At 44.2% G+C, this 15,449-nt stretch overlaps 1 protein-coding gene across 4 annotated transcripts in view; it reads left to right on the top strand.

Annotated features, from left to right (window-relative positions):
- The window catches only part of si:dkey-88l16.3 (low-density lipoprotein receptor-related protein 2), a 36,978-nt gene extending 24,061 nt beyond the window's left edge, over window positions 1-12,917 (top strand). For all 4 annotated transcript variants that reach the window (XM_042081143.1, XM_042081144.1, XM_042081145.1 and 1 more), the window contains 12 exons: window positions 1,147-1,359; window positions 1,977-2,160; window positions 2,915-3,116; window positions 3,998-4,162; window positions 4,502-4,708; window positions 4,989-5,541; window positions 5,767-5,892; window positions 6,582-6,689; window positions 7,641-7,871; window positions 10,775-11,087; window positions 11,460-11,565; window positions 12,818-12,917. In XM_042081143.1, coding sequence (XP_041937077.1) covers window positions 1,147-1,359; window positions 1,977-2,160; window positions 2,915-3,116; window positions 3,998-4,162; window positions 4,502-4,708; window positions 4,989-5,541; window positions 5,767-5,892; window positions 6,582-6,689; window positions 7,641-7,871; window positions 10,775-11,087; window positions 11,460-11,565; window positions 12,818-12,853 — 2,444 coding nt within the window. In that variant the 3' untranslated portion in view covers window positions 12,854-12,917. The remainder of the gene's footprint in view (window positions 1-1,146; window positions 1,360-1,976; window positions 2,161-2,914; window positions 3,117-3,997; window positions 4,163-4,501; window positions 4,709-4,988; window positions 5,542-5,766; window positions 5,893-6,581; window positions 6,690-7,640; window positions 7,872-10,774; window positions 11,088-11,459; window positions 11,566-12,817) is intronic.
- Window positions 12,918-15,449: the final 2,532 nt, after the last annotated feature.

The following is a 15,449-nucleotide window of genomic DNA, read 5'->3' as shown; positions in this document are numbered from 1 at the left end:
GTCTTTCAAGAATCTTTCCCAATTCTTGTCAAAGTTGTTTGGTGTAAGGAGGCCATTAGTCATTTTCAGAGATTCACATCTTCAAAGGCTGCCTTCAGCATATAGAAATATTAATAGATCTGTTCACGTCCACAAGAGCACGAGATGACACTGAATGGTGCGTGCCACAGCTGACACAAAATGCCTGCAGCTGTGACGAAAGATTGGTGCAACACAGGCTGCAACAACGAGTGCTGATAACACATGGGCCTACGGATAACTTTAGGAACCAAAGTTGTAAAGTACAGAACTGTTCAAGGCAACGTGCCATTGTTTTCTCATGTCAAGTTGTCATGTGATGTTTTTAAACCTCAGGGCTTGTGTTTCCAGTTGACTGAAAGGAAAACAAATAACATGGCTCTGGTTCAGTATGACTTGTGCCATTTGGTCATGTATGAATCAGAAATTAAAATGGATCTGTTTTACCTGTATACCCCACGATAACATGATTTGTCCATCACTTTTACATGCCTGGTTAATCCTCAGATTGAGAAAGTTCCTGATCCATGCAGATGGAAGCTCTAATTAAGTCATTTAGTACATTGTGTGAAAATATTTATGTATCTATTCATATCCACTGGAGTGTGTGATGGCACGGAATGGTGTTTTAAAAAAACACTGCAGGCGGTGCCACACATTGGTACAATACTAGGTGCAGATAACTAGGGCAGATAACGCATGGCTTACCCTTTAGCTAACTTTAGATATCTGACTGTGTAGGCTGATGTCAGATGGAGAATTGTTCCAGGCAATGTGCCATTGTTTGTCAGGTTACTTTGGTGTTTATTGCCCCTCAGACCTTCAACTGCCAGTTGAATTACAGGAACATAAAAAAACCATGACTTTGGTTCCCAGGGAGCATACTAATAACCTATGAATGCGTAACATAATGAATCAGAAACAGAAATGGATCTTAGTCTACCAGCATCTTTAAAAATGGTGGGTGCTACACATCAGTGATGGTTAGTGAGGTTCCCCCTTCGCTGTAAAGCTCTTTGGGTGTCTTGAAAAGCACTATATAAATGCAGTGTGATATTGTTGTAAAATGCTTTGCCAAGCACTAGTGGTTAGTTTTCAGTGTCTGACTCGGAGCCTGTGTCCGTACAGATGAGCCCAGTCTGCTGGCCTCTATGCAGTCAGAGCTGGTTCTGCTGGGCCTCAGGAGTGGGGACAAGAATGTTCTGATGACGCCGGGCAAGAAGCCCATCTTCTCCGTGGACTATGACTGGTTGGAGCAGCGAGTCTACTGGGTCAGTCTGGACGAGGCCAGCATCAAGTGGGCAGCCCACGAACAAAAGTACTTGGGCACTCTTGTCACAGGTAAATGGACTTTTTTTTTTTTACCCTAATTTTTGAAAGATTTCTGTACAGTCTTTCACACTATACACATTTATATCCTATGCATCTGTAGTGGTGATGTTATACAAGTGTGTGTGTGTGTGTGTGCAATTCCGTGCAAAACTGTCACACTGTAATGGCAAAACAATGCCATGGTATTTAGTTGGCGTTATGGACGTGACAGTTTTGTGTGGAATTGCCCTATAGGTCATAAAGGACAAAGTATTATTTGTTAGCCATTTCACTTTCAGGTTTAGAGCCTCACCTCAGAGCATGGTACAGTGCAGTTGAAGAGTTCAGATGCAAAACCCTCTAAATCCATCTGACCACATTTCTTTTAAATGAGCATTTAAAATCCGGTTCCTATAGGTTTTTGCATAGAAATCGATATTTCAGACCAGGAAGAGAGTGTTATTTGTGTTTTGAAGTTAAATTATTTGATTAACGTATACTATGTGAGGAGAGCCTTCACTCACCATCTTTATCTCATTTTTGACGTAGGTGGCATTTAGAGGCTTTTGCATCTGAACCCTTCAGTTGTAAAATGTTGCTGTGGTCTTTGTATGTGCAAATATAGCAGTGGTACACTGTCCCCTCAGGTGTGAAATCTGACTCCATCGCTCTGGACTGGGTGGGAAGGAACCTGTATTGGGTGGATGGTGTGGCTGGGCAGATTCTGGCCGTCAGACTGAGCCCCACGGTGGTCAAGCCCGAGAACTACACAGTGATCCTGGATGAAGATCTGGAGCAGCCCCACTCCCTGGCTCTACTGCCTCAGAGGGGGTAAAAACCTACCTTTTTAGGGGGGAGGTGGGGGCTTTTGTATATACTCGTGTGTGTGTGTGTATGTATTAAAATGTAGGGTCTGGGCACTCACCGTTCGCAATGCTCAGTCTGAGGGGCGGGATAATCAGTTGTCTTTCAAATTCCCTCTGCACGCAATAGGACGCAATAGGATATTTGTTTTCAAGTAGCAGGGAATTCAAGCCAAACCGTTGCAACTCTGCCATCAATCATTATGTTAAGCCCACCAAACGACTCTATACACTATTTCGATTTCTGGAGCTCACAAGCCAACGGAGAGTTGCTAGACTAGCCCTAGCAGCAAATGTAGTGCTGCCGCTAGGGGCGCGTCTAGATTTCTGGGCTACTCAAGAGGTGTTCTCATCAGTGGAATTGAACACTTTGCTCGTCAAACATTGATTGTGCTTTAGTCTTTGATCCTGTAATGTGATGTCCATTAGGGCCAGTCTAGAGTCATATAGAGTGAAAAGTTAAAGTAGACTTGGTATTTAGCAGACCTTTTTAACCCAAAGCACCATGGTGGGTGTGGTGGAACAGCAATAACGTCACTGCCTGACAATGCGTCCAAATCCACCACTGAGAGTCCAGGTGACCTTTGGAGGAAAAGCATCTGCTAAATACCAATCAACTTTTACTTTATATGACTAGTACTGGTAGAAGAGATTTGTTAAAGTTGAACAAAAAGTTAGAATTGTAGACAGGCCTCAAGGCTAATGTTTTGTGGTCTCCTCAGGTTGATGTTCTGGTCAGAGATTGGCTCGGAGCCTCAGATAGAGCGGTCGGGCATGGACGGCTCTGACAGGCGTTTGGTGGTGAGCGAGAGCCTCAGCTGGCCGGTCAGTGTCACCATAGACCTGTTGGAGGAGAGAGTCTACTGGACAGACGAGAGGCTCAAATGCATCGGATCTGCCTCACTGACTGGAGAGAACATCAAGGTACCGCAGCACCTTAATGTAACATTTACCAGTGCATCCTGCCAAAATGTTCTCTGACTGGAGAGAACATTATTGCCTCATTTATTAAGTATTAAAAAGAATTATAATTATATATTTTAGATATAGGCTTATTTACATAAACAACCCATTTATAACTGTGTACAAGGGGCAGTCGTGGCCTACTGGTTAGGGCTTCGGGCTTGTAACCAAAGGGTTGCCGGTTCGATCCCCAACCAGTAGGACAAATGTGGGTGGGGGAAGTGGTTGAGCACTGCTCTCCCATGCCCACATCCATGGCTGAAGTGTCCTTGAGCAAGGCACCTAACCCCCCACTGCTCCCCGAGCGGCGCTGTAGCAGGCAGCTCACTGCTCTAGGTTAGTGTGTGCTTCACCTCACTGTGTGTTCGCTGTGTGTTTCACTAATTCACAGATATATCCGTCTGTACAGTCCATATATATGTATATACAGTATAGAAATATACTTATACACTTATAATATATATGTGTGTGTGTGTGTGTGTGTGTGTGTGTGTGTGTATGTATATGTATATGTATGTATATGTATATGTATATGTATATGTATATGTATATATATATATACACACACACGCTTTAATTAATGCTTTACAAATTAGGAAAAAAGCATTTAGTAATAGTTTACAAATGCTTAATGTATAGTTATTATAAAGTGTTACCGATAATTTTTGTATTGCAAAAACTGCCATGTTAAAAGTCCAGTGAGTTCTTATTGACACCTATAGATTACGTTTTTCATGAAGGTTGTTTGAATTATGGGATACATATGAAATACTTCCCAAACTAGACCATCTTGAGTGTAGTTAAGTCTTTTGGTCCCTCATGGCCACCATCCCTCTCCTCAGCTGCTTCAGCTGCCGGAGACGCCCAGTCCCTTTTCGGTGGCTGTGTTTAACGACATGGTCTACTGGTCTGATACCAAGAGAAGAACCATTCAAGGAGCCAGCAAAGTCAATGGCAAGAATCGCAAAGTCATCCTCAAGAGACCTAGCCAACCTTTTGGACTTAAGGTAAGGAGTCTTAAACTTGGTCAGATTACTTGCATGTCTTGATGCCACTGGGCCAAGTACGTACATGATGCTGGTGGCATATGGTTGGATTGTCAGTTCTAATTTGTGTCATTACATATTGTGAGTCTCTTTGGACGAAAGGGTCCGCCAAGTGCAATAAACACTACATTATTAGTTAAAAGAACAATAGTTTCAAATAAAGTTGAAAAGCCTCATTTAAACACCAGTAGTTTCAAAAAGTGATGACTGTATTGGTATAATATATCTAGAATATAAAAATGGATCATACTGCATGTTCATCTCATTTGTGTTTTTGACTTCACCCCCCCATCGGTCCAGGCCGTCCACCCCCTCCTGCAGTCTGTGACCTCTAACCCCTGTGAGCGTCTGCACTGCTCCCATCTGTGCCTCCTGGCTCCAGGGCCCCAGGCCGTGTGCCGCTGCCCAGCAGGGCTGCTCCTGGCTGGGGATGGACTCTCCTGCTCCCCCCCGACTGATTCCTCTTCATCCTTTCTTCTCATGCTGTCTCCCACCACAGTCACTCAGGTGGGTCTTTCTCAACACGACCCCCTCCCCAACTGAAGGCAAATAACAAAGCAAATGGATGTGTATTAACCCTTTATTTACACTGCATGTAGCAACTGCCATAGCTAAACTGGTTCAGCAAGGCTTGGTATTGCTGTGATGTACTATTTCCCTAGTGCCCCTTCATGCTTATATTTACTATTATTCTTTCCACATTAATTTAACCCCGTGTATGACATGTGCTGTATAAATAAACTTGCCTTGCCTTGGCTTGCATTTTGTTCCTCTCGGTCTTGTGTAGATTTATCTGCGTGGCTTGCGAGGTGCCAAAGATCTGAAGAAGTGGCCAGAGCATCGGGCCCTGCTTCTGCCCAGGATGAACGAGGCCATGGCGATGGACATGGTGATGAAGGAGCGCCTGCTGTACTTGTCGGACGCGGGCCTGGCCTCCGTGAGCACTCTGAAGCTGAGCGGGTCGTCTCTGACCCAGACCCGGCACCTGCTCCAGCTGCCCGGTGACGTGGTGACCGCGCTGGCCGTGGACTGGGTCACACAGAACCTCTACTGGAGCTCACGGGCCCAACCGGCTGTGCACGTGACCACCGCTGACGGGCGCTATACCACCGAGCTCCTAGTGGCTAGTGGGCACACCATTTCCATCGCCCTCCACCCGCCCACCGGGCGGATGTGCTTCACCGCCACAGGAAGGGCAGGAGGGAGAGGCAAGGACGTTCTGCAGGTGGACTGTGCCTTCATGGACGGGGCCAACCGCACGGTTCTGTGGGCGGACGCAGCCATTGCCACCTCTCTGACCTTCTCCAACAAGGGCTCACAGCTCTACTGGGCAGATATTGGTGCGATTTCAGTTTGTCATATTTTTCTATGTATCAGTATGTTAAGTTTGTGATACTTACTTCCAAACAATCTGCATAGACAAAATTATTACACTTCTATGTATGTAAGAGTGTATTGACAAAGCTTGCCAACCTGTTGAGTTTGAAAACTTTTTTTTTTTTTAAGAGCTCTACATACACAGAACTCCCTTTTTACAGTAATGACCCTTTTTCTCTGCCACTCAGGTAAAGGAGTGATCGCTTCCGTAGGCATTGATGGCTCCAAGTACAGAGAATATAAGACTGGCCCAGACCTCATTGTGTCCTTCACATGCACTGACAATATCCTCCTCTGGGTCACCCTGGACAACGGTATTGCGGTCTTTCTTGATTTGCCTGAAGGAGAATGTTATGGTGTTTGGTGTCACACATTTATAAGTCTGTTTAAACAGCACATAGGTTTTCTGTCCGTCCAGCTCAAGGCCCTATGACCACATGACCGTTTTGCTAGAGGAGAATTGGTCTAGTGGTGTCAATACGGAATCTGAAGTCATGTTGGTAATCAGAAATGCGGATACGAGCGCTGATAAACAGGTGTAGCATCTTAAGTGGAAATTGTGTCTAGTAGACTGCATCTTAACTTCCTGCATTTTTTAACAGGGACCTTGTTCTCTCTGCTGAGTTATTGAGCATGCATGTTACGTGACTGTGTATTGTTCTCTCAGGTATCTTACTGTATGTTTTTGCTCAATGACTTGGCAGTTATTCCTGTGCCACAAACATTTTAGTGTTCTTGTAGTCTTCTTTGTGTGCATATACATTTATTTTGTTTACAGGTTTTGGTAGATAGTGTGCAACAGTGTGTGCTGTTTAGAACTTTTGTCTCAGTTTCGTCAATGGCCATTATTCTGTAAAGTTAGTGATCTCTAGTGTGCTGGGCCACCTAATCACATGTCATTTAATCACCGACACCTTGAATGCAACATTTTTTTGAACCAAACCATGGTGGAACAGAACCTCTGGAGACGTCACTTGTGACCTTGTTGATCGTTTCTCCACAGATGTGACCAAGATGTGGTACAGCGATGGTTTCCAACCAAAACAGCTGTGGTTTGAGGTGAAGACCAATGTCGTTGAAGTGAAGGCTTACAGCAGGTCCAGTCAAAAAGGTAAAGAGGTCAAGCGCTTGTAGCCTGCTCCCTTTCCCTCCCCCTGTAGGGCCTTCCAGCTCATTCACAAGTTATTTTCCATTTCTACTGTGTGAGTGTGAGTGTGAGTGTGAGTGTGAGTGTGAGTGTGAGTGTGAGTGTGAGTGTGAGTGTGAGTGTGAGTGTGAGTGTGAGTGTGAGTGTGAGTGTGAGTGTGAGTGTGCTTTTGTCCAAAGCGACTTGGTGACCTCAATAACCATTATATAAACATTTAATATGAACAGTTTATAGTAAAATCAAAACCATAAAATACCAATGTTATTGATAGACTAAGTATAATTTAACATAATAACCATAAATACATACAAATATCTACTTTTGTCCCTATCGGAGTAAGGGAAGGTGAATTTAAGTGCATTTTCCAGCACAAGCGCTACTCAAAGTATGTGTAAGCAGGCGAGTAGGACTCTTTGTCAGAGAGTGATCGGGCCGTGTTGTGAACAGAACAGTCATTCTTTCAGAGATCCTCTTTCAAGCAGCCTTTCAGCTTTCAGCAATCCCCATGTGGTCAATTCTTTTTCTCCTTTTTTTTTTTTTTTTCTTTTCTTCCCCCCCCCCCCCCCCATGACCCTACCTCTCCTCGGCTCACAAATCTTGTTTAGTAGAAGACTGTCTCATGCACCCTCTCTCCTGGCCCCAGTCGGTCACCTCTTGGTTTCTAACAAATCTCTCATGCAAAAAACTGGTATCAGGACTTGTTGGTTGACTTGTTTTTTTTTTTTAATACTGAAAGAAGTGAGAGCAGAGGTGTGGTTGACTTAGGAATGGTAATTTTGTGCCTGACGCACTCTCTCTCTCTCTCTCTCTCTCTCTCTCTCTCTCTCTCTCTCTCTCTCTCTCTCTCTCTCTCTCTCTCTCTCTCTCTCTCTCTCTCTCTCTCTCTCTCTCTCTCTCTCTCTCTCTCTCTCTCAGGAGGGAATGCGTGTTCCGTGAAGAACGGCGGCTGTGTTCACCTGTGCCTGGCGCACCCAAGTGGGCGCACTTGTATGTGTTCCCATGGCCACCTGACCAATGGTTCAGAGTGCATGCCGCAGCAGCGGTGCACGGACGGCAGCAAGGCATGCTGGGATGGAACATGCCTGCCCAGCGCCAAGTTCTGTGACCGGGTGCTGGACTGTCCAGATGGCTCAGATGAGAAAAACTGTGAGTGTTTGAAATGGCATACTGTCGAACACACTGACAATTTTATTATACATGTCTAAAAGTAGTGCTATACAACTTCAAACTGCTCTACAGCACCTCTGCTGCGGTTGCCATTTGCTTCATGTAGGTCAGGTGCCCTCAGGCTCCCTGGAGCAGAGCAACGCAGATAACTGCAGTGCTACATTTTACTAATCCTATCTGTATTCCTGCTTTGACCCATAACAAACATGTAGCCCATTTTACTGATACTATCTGTATTCCTGTTTTAACCCATAACAAACATGTAGCCCATTTTACCTATATTCCTGTTTAGGCACACTATGCAAGATTTTCACTTTTACGAAGCCGATTTGATGGGTAAAGGAACTTGTAATAGGCGAATCGTTCACCTAGCATAGCTATACAGCATAGCGAGTCCCTACAGAGAAAACCAGCCATGCAACTTCCAAGAGCGGCGCCCTGCCAAATAAGTATAAGTGTATATATACTCTTTTGAGTCCCGTGAGGGAAATTTGTTCTCTGCATTTATCCCAATCCGTGACTTGAAACACAGTGAACACACAGTGAGGTGAAGCACTCGTTAATCCCGGCGCAGTGAGCTGCCTGCAACAACAGTGGCGCTCGGGGAGCAGTGAGGGGTTAGGTGCCTTGCTCAAGGGCACTTCAGCCGTGCCTACTGGTCGGGTTCTAACCCTCCGGTTACAAGTCCGAAGCGCTAACCAGTAGGCCACGGCTGCCCCAAATCTCGTGAGAATAGTGAAACATTACCTTGTGTAACAGAGGCAGTTTTCCCTCTACCACGTTCTTTGTGTTGTGTATAATGAGACGCCACAACCGACCTGGTCTTTGACTCTTTTACTGAAATATAAGACAAGACAAACACATCAGACAGGGAGCGAGCCAGTCGCATCACAGCTCCTCTGCCTCAGGACAGTAGCAAAAGCGAGCGCGCGGCAAGACTACAAGACACGCAGTTAACAGCGTCCCCACAAAAGTACATGTGAATAGACAATAACAAAAGTACATTAAACAAACATGGCATACCTGAAATATAAGACAAAACAAACACATCAGACAGAGAGCGAGCCAGTCGCATCACAGCTCCTGCCAAACAAACAGGTAAACCACGTTTAAATGCATTCAGTCAATTCACCAGTATGAAAGTCTGTAAGCTAACTAGTTAACGTCGCTACACCTGCAGCCACGTTAGCAGACTGTAGCATGTAGAACTGAGGTAATGTGCATTGTGTAACGAGCTAACATAAAAACAGTGATTTAAATAAACATAACTCGTATATAAGGTGTGCAACACCAGAAAACAGTTCTATGTGAACAATGCACCATACAAGTAACCATAAAAGATATGATGTATTGTATGCAAGACTCCACATACCTCTGCCTCAGGACAGTCGCAAAAGAGGCAGAGGAGGGGGCTACATGAACACTTAAGGGGTCTTCAGCGTGGGAACCGACCCCTGCTACACCCAAGCCACACCCCCCTACAACCTACTGTACCTAAGAGGCGTGGGAAACTACAATATAACTTGTAGAAACGATGGGGGAATTCAGGGAAGCATAATTAACCCTGCTACACTTGTCAGAAGATATAGCTCTTTGGAGATGTTTTTTATTGTTATCCTTCACCTCCACCTCCACAACAAAAGCATTTGCATTGTGAACAGGGGGAAGTCGTGAAGTTTGCTATTTACAATAGCAGAGTATAGAATAGCAGAGTAATGGATTGCGACTCTAGAAGGAGCTCTACACTGCATAGTATACCTTTAAAACAGGAATATAGGATCAGTAAAATGGGCTACATGTTTGAATGCCAAGCTGTTTTCGGAAGCTTTGTCCTAGAGTGCCAGCAATCTAGACCATTGTTGATCATTTTTGTATAGCCACAGCATATTCTTTGTTATAGCTATGAACACATACAATGGCTAGTTTGAAATGTGAGACTTTAAGCTCTCAGTGGGTGCAACCTGTGTATTTCTACACGCCTCTGTTCCTGAGAAATCCCAGTTTCAGGCTAGTTTTCATCAAAATCCCTGTTTTTTTTTTTTCTAGAAATGAAGATATTGCGTCTTTTATGAGACACTATCACCGACATATTCGGCACTCTGGTAAGGGCGTGCCCACTTGCAAGAGCGACTCGGCCTACCACCCACTCCGCTAGGCCCGTCTCGTGGTGGAGATGGAACTCCCTCCTCAGCACGGTGTTCAGTCACTCCTTGTAATGTTTTTGACCTGTCGTGGTCAGTCATCTTGTCTTAGTAGAAAGGTGGACTCATCCAGCGTTGTCTGGCAAAAACGCACCTGCTGCAATATCTTTCTTCGACTTTTTCATTTCTCCCTTAAGCACCTGAGAAGTGTTGTATGCAAAGTTTCTGGGAAGAGATCTAACGAGACCTGCCACCTAGTGATAAACCCACGAAGATAAATGACCTGATTTTGACCTGGCGTGCATGTCACTGATGGGCTAATCAGTGACTGATTCGAAACAAAGCGGCAACCATCAAAAGCCGAGTTAAGATCAAACGTCCAGATAAAATGTCCAGATCTTGTGTTTTCATTAGTTTTCTATCGTCATATATTTCATTTCCATTCATCAGAGTTCCCAAAATCACATATGTGTTAGTGTCTAGTTTCGTAATTAAAAAAAAAAGCTAAAAACGTAATATTACGTTTTTGCCACTCAATGAGTTAAAGGCACACTATGCAAGATTTTCACTTTTATGAAGCCAAACATGTAGCCCATTTTACTGATCCTCTCTGTATTCCTGTTTTAACCCTAACAAACATGAAGCCCATTTTACTGATCATATCTGTATTCCTGTTTTAACCCTTAACAAACATGTAGCCCATTTTGGTTAATGTGTGCTTCATTTTCAAATGTGTTCCAGGCCTTTATGACAAGCCTGCAATCCAGCCTAAAGTGGGCATTGAGAAGCCCCGACGGCCTCGTCCCCTCGGCAACACCCACCCCAAGGCCATGGGGATGGATAACCAGCGTCTGGAGGTGGGCACCTGTGCGGAGGAGCACTGCAGCGGGCACGGCACGTGCGTGAGTCGGGATGGGGAGGTGGCGTGCAAGTGCTCGGCGGGCTACAGCGGAGACTCGTGTCAGGACGCGGGGTCCACTAACGTCGGGGTCATCCTGGCTCTGCTGCTGGTCGTTGCCTGCGTCATCATCGCCGTCTTAGTCATAAGAAAGAGGTAATGGCACCCTGAAACGTAAGAGCCTCGGTCATCACTCAAGTGGTGTTCTGACCAGTTTGACTGAAGTCATAGACTAGTGATTGTCTTTAACAACAAATGTTTATTCAGGGAAGATTGAACAGAACAACAACAATAAAATAACAAACAACAAAAAAAAGTACATGATACAAAAGCTAAATAAAAAAAAAACTCTATCTCTATCTACATATATATCGGTAGTCATAAAATAAGTAATGTTATGTAAGCGAATTAACTTTTCAAAAAAATGGCATGCTGTTACCATGCACATACAGTACTGGATTGTGGTAACTTTGTTGCTTTGTACCATTTATGCGGTCATGTGCATCTTTCTGTTATTACTCGCCATAGACGTCAATCTGCGAGGACTCCAGAGAAAGCCACACTCATGACCAACATGGAGGGCCGCAACGTCCACATGGAAGGCTTCGCCAACAACCTCTACAATGCAGACGAGGTAGTATGTGGTATTTAATACGCTCACAGATTTGAAGTTTCTGTTATTTCAGAGAACTTGCAATGGGGTCGGAGAGGGGTCTGCGGGGGTACGCCGTCGATTTCACGCAGAAGCATAAAATAGGCTTAAAGGGGTGGTTCAGGATTTTGGACATAAGACCTCATTTCCAAGTAAGCAAGTGTGATATTTATCAGTGGAGACCGTTTTCAACACGTTTTTCAACACGTCCTTTAAGGTCTCCTCTGTGATGTATGGTCTTTTGGGCCCCTGGAAGGCACTAGGGTAGGGCAATGGTTAAGCGGGGATCACATTAGCCAGTGAAAAGCGGCAGGTTTCCTATTTTCTATTAGCCTGACGAGCCAGACCCACATTAAAATGTAGGGTCTGGGCACTCACCGTTCGCAGTGCTCAGTCTGAGGGGTGGGATAATCGGTTGTCTTTCAAATTCCCTACGAGTCCCATGCGTTTCCCACCAGCGGAGTTAGTTGGCTAGTTCAAACTTTTGGCAACTTAATAAAAGCTTAACTCGTGTCACACTGTACGCCAACAGCAACATCCATCTTATTTGTTTTCAAGTAGCAGGGAATTTAAGCCGAACTGTTACAACTCTGCCATCAATCATTATGTTAAGCCCACCTAACGACTCTATACACGATTTGATTAGCCTGATAGAAGTTTAATTTTTCGAGCTCACAAGCCAACGGAGAGTTGCTAGACTAGCCCTGGCAGCAAATGTAATTTGCTGCCGCTAGGGTGCGTCTAGATTTCTAGGCTAATTCTCTATGGTTTGGCAGCGGAACGGCGGCAACGCTGGCGTAAAGCTAAGCTGAGCGTTGAACTTGGTTCAGCTTTCAAAAGTGCAACGCGAGCATATTCAATTGTCAGTTAAGGCAAACCCTTTGTGTTACCTTAGGAACGAGATGGAACTTATTATGGTCTGTGCGTTGCGTTACGCTTGCCGCTGGCTAATGTGATCCCGCCTTAGGGTTAGGCATGGCAGCGCTGCCTTAAGGGCCACGGTGAGAGTCCAAAAGACCATCAAGCCTCCTCTGCACTGTAGCTTGAAAGTTGTTCCTATTTTTTCTAAGTCCCTTTGGAGAAAATCGTCTGCCAAATGAATACATGTGATGTAAATGAAAATGAGGAGCAGGTTAGGCCCTGTCTGGTGTCTGTTCGTTATGTCTGTAAGCAGGGAAGAGATTCGCATTGAATGTCACTAATGCAGGTTCTCATTCTCTTCCCCCCCCAACAGGAAGAAGTGACTCCTGCAGACGTCCCATCTTTGTGACGTGTTTTTATAATCTAATGACTAAACTGACTGAATAACAATAAAATGGAACATTAAAAGTAAACTTTTTCTTTTGTTATTGTTTGTTTGCTGTGCACATAATACAGTAATGTACAGTAACGGTATATCCAAAATGTAACTGGACTTGACACGTTTATGGGTTGAGTTTTTATTCCTTAGCTTTTTTTTTTCATAAAAACCTTTTGAACTGTAAATGTGTCGTTCCATACATTTCTAAAGCCAACTTGAAATTTGTATTGAACATTTTTGATAGAACAGTGTATTTGTGTAGCCTGGCTAGCGCCACCACTTCTCAATGAGAAGTGGTCTGGGAACCAAACGTTCATTTTCTCGTATTTGAAAAAAATGCCCAGATCTGTTTATTGGGTGCCACGGATGTCTATCAAATGGGTCTGTGCATAGCTCAACATCGTCTTGCTTTCCCCCCTGTTCTGTGATCGGGAACCAATCTCAGGCGAAAATTTGCTCCATGGTCTCCAGGCTGCCTTAGCAGCGTGAATCAAATCGCGCGCAAGGCAGCATGGGAACACCCAGGCTAGTATTTGTGCTTTGATTAGTTGGGAAACGGTGAAACAGGAAACATCTGCTGTCTGAAGGGAACTAAACCTGTTGAGCTACTTTGAACACTGGGTTAAAGGAGGGTGTGAGGTGGCCGTCTGGGGAGTTGCTGGCTGCTCAGACTGGCTTAATTTCTTACGGCTGAATTACATTTATTTATTTATTTTTTTATTTAGCTATCCAAATTCAACTCAGAAAATAAAGAATAATATTGATGGTCATTTTGATGCCACAGATGAAGAGACCCAGTCAGACCAATACATGTAGTATGTTAATTCAGGAACAGAGTTTTATTTACAATGATTCACATCAAGGGAGAGACAGCATGACTGCATGTCCTCCCAGGCTGACGGGAGATGGCATTGGTCATCCCATTTCACATAGACTTCACTGAATCAGACTTGATTAGAGGCAACCTGGCAATCCGGAGCAGATAGCTACTGACGCAGCCATGCAGAACAGTGAAACACTGCAAAGTCATAATATTCCTGCTTATCTCTAAATACGGTCACACACAGAGATACACAGGGACAGTACAGATATTGTACAGTCATTGCATAGAATCTTACTTTTAGTGTCAAGGTGATCCACTAATAAGAAATGCAGAACATCAAACCACATATTGGAATATTGGGCATAATGCAGAACATTTAAACCACATATTGGAGTATTGGACATAATGTTCTATTCCACTTTCTCAACATTCAAGCTGCAATGCAGAGGAGATCTTAGATGGTTATGGTTATTGTATTTTATCAAAAGTGACATACAAATAACAAGGCCTATAACCACCCCCTCTCCCACTTGCTTCTTACCACTCTATAATGTCCATAATGTGCAACACAATTTCCCATTTAACCCCAAGCAGAGGTGTGTGATTGTCATTGGCCATTTCTTTTCTTTATGCTGGTGAGCAAGTTATCTTCCAGATAGATAGATAGATAGATAGATAGATAGATAGATAGATAGATAGATAGATACTTTATTGATCCCTAGGGGAAATTCATGGTCACAGTAGCATACAGACAACATACACACACACACACATTCACTAACAGCAGAAAAGGTAATTAAAAGTATATAATATAAAAACACAACTAAGCAATAAGGACTGTAGAAGATAAAGAATATACAAATTATACTAAATAAAACTTAATCTAAATCAATTCTAAAAAACAGTATCCACATAGTGGGTGATTAATCAATCAGATGCGCTTGCAATGACTGAAGCAGGGACTGAGCCGATGGTCCTCTGTGCGTAAGGTAAGGTGTTCTTTGTAAATGAGTGTCATGGTGATGGTGCAAATGAGTAAGTCAAACAGTGCAAGAATAAAGTCAATATAGTTATTTATACATAGATATATAAAGAAAGGTGTAAGTGTGGTCACAGTTCGGCTGTGGCATGGAGGGAGGGGTTGTGCATATGTGCTAATAAAGCACGCAAACAGTGAGGCAGAAGACAATGGTAAAGTGGCTAATGGACAGACAGTTCAAGACATGGAGATGGTGAAGAGGCAGACGGACTATGCGGAGAAGTCTATTTCTCTCCTTTAGTGATGCATTGAACAGTTCAGTGGCCCTGGGGATGAATGACTTCCTCAGTCTGTCTGTTGTGCAAGGCAGTGAGCAAAGTCTCCAGCTGATCAGGCTCTTCTGCTTAACAATAGTGCTGTGGGGTAGATGACACTCATTGTCCAGGATGTTGATCAGTTTGTTCAGGGTCCTTTTGTCAGATATTGAACTGATGCACTCCAGTTCAGCTCCCACTACAGAGCCAGCTTTTCTTACCAGCCTGTCAAATCGCCTCGCATCCTTCTTCATTGTGCTTCCTCCCCAACATACCACTGCATAGAAGAGGACGCTGGCAACAACAGACTGCTAGAACATCCTGAGGAGCTTGCTGCACACATTGAAGGAGCGCAGCCTCCTCAGGAAGTACAGTCTGCTCTGCCCTTTCTTGTAGAGTGTGTCAGTGTTGGCTGACCAGTCCAGTTTATTGTCCAAGGACCCAGGTACT

This window comes from Alosa sapidissima, chromosome 23 (assembly GCF_018492685.1).
Source record: "Alosa sapidissima isolate fAloSap1 chromosome 23, fAloSap1.pri, whole genome shotgun sequence".
In the NCBI taxonomy this organism is placed as follows: domain Eukaryota; kingdom Metazoa; phylum Chordata; class Actinopteri; order Clupeiformes; family Clupeidae; genus Alosa; species Alosa sapidissima.
This window is presented reverse-complemented; position numbering and strand designations above follow the sequence as displayed.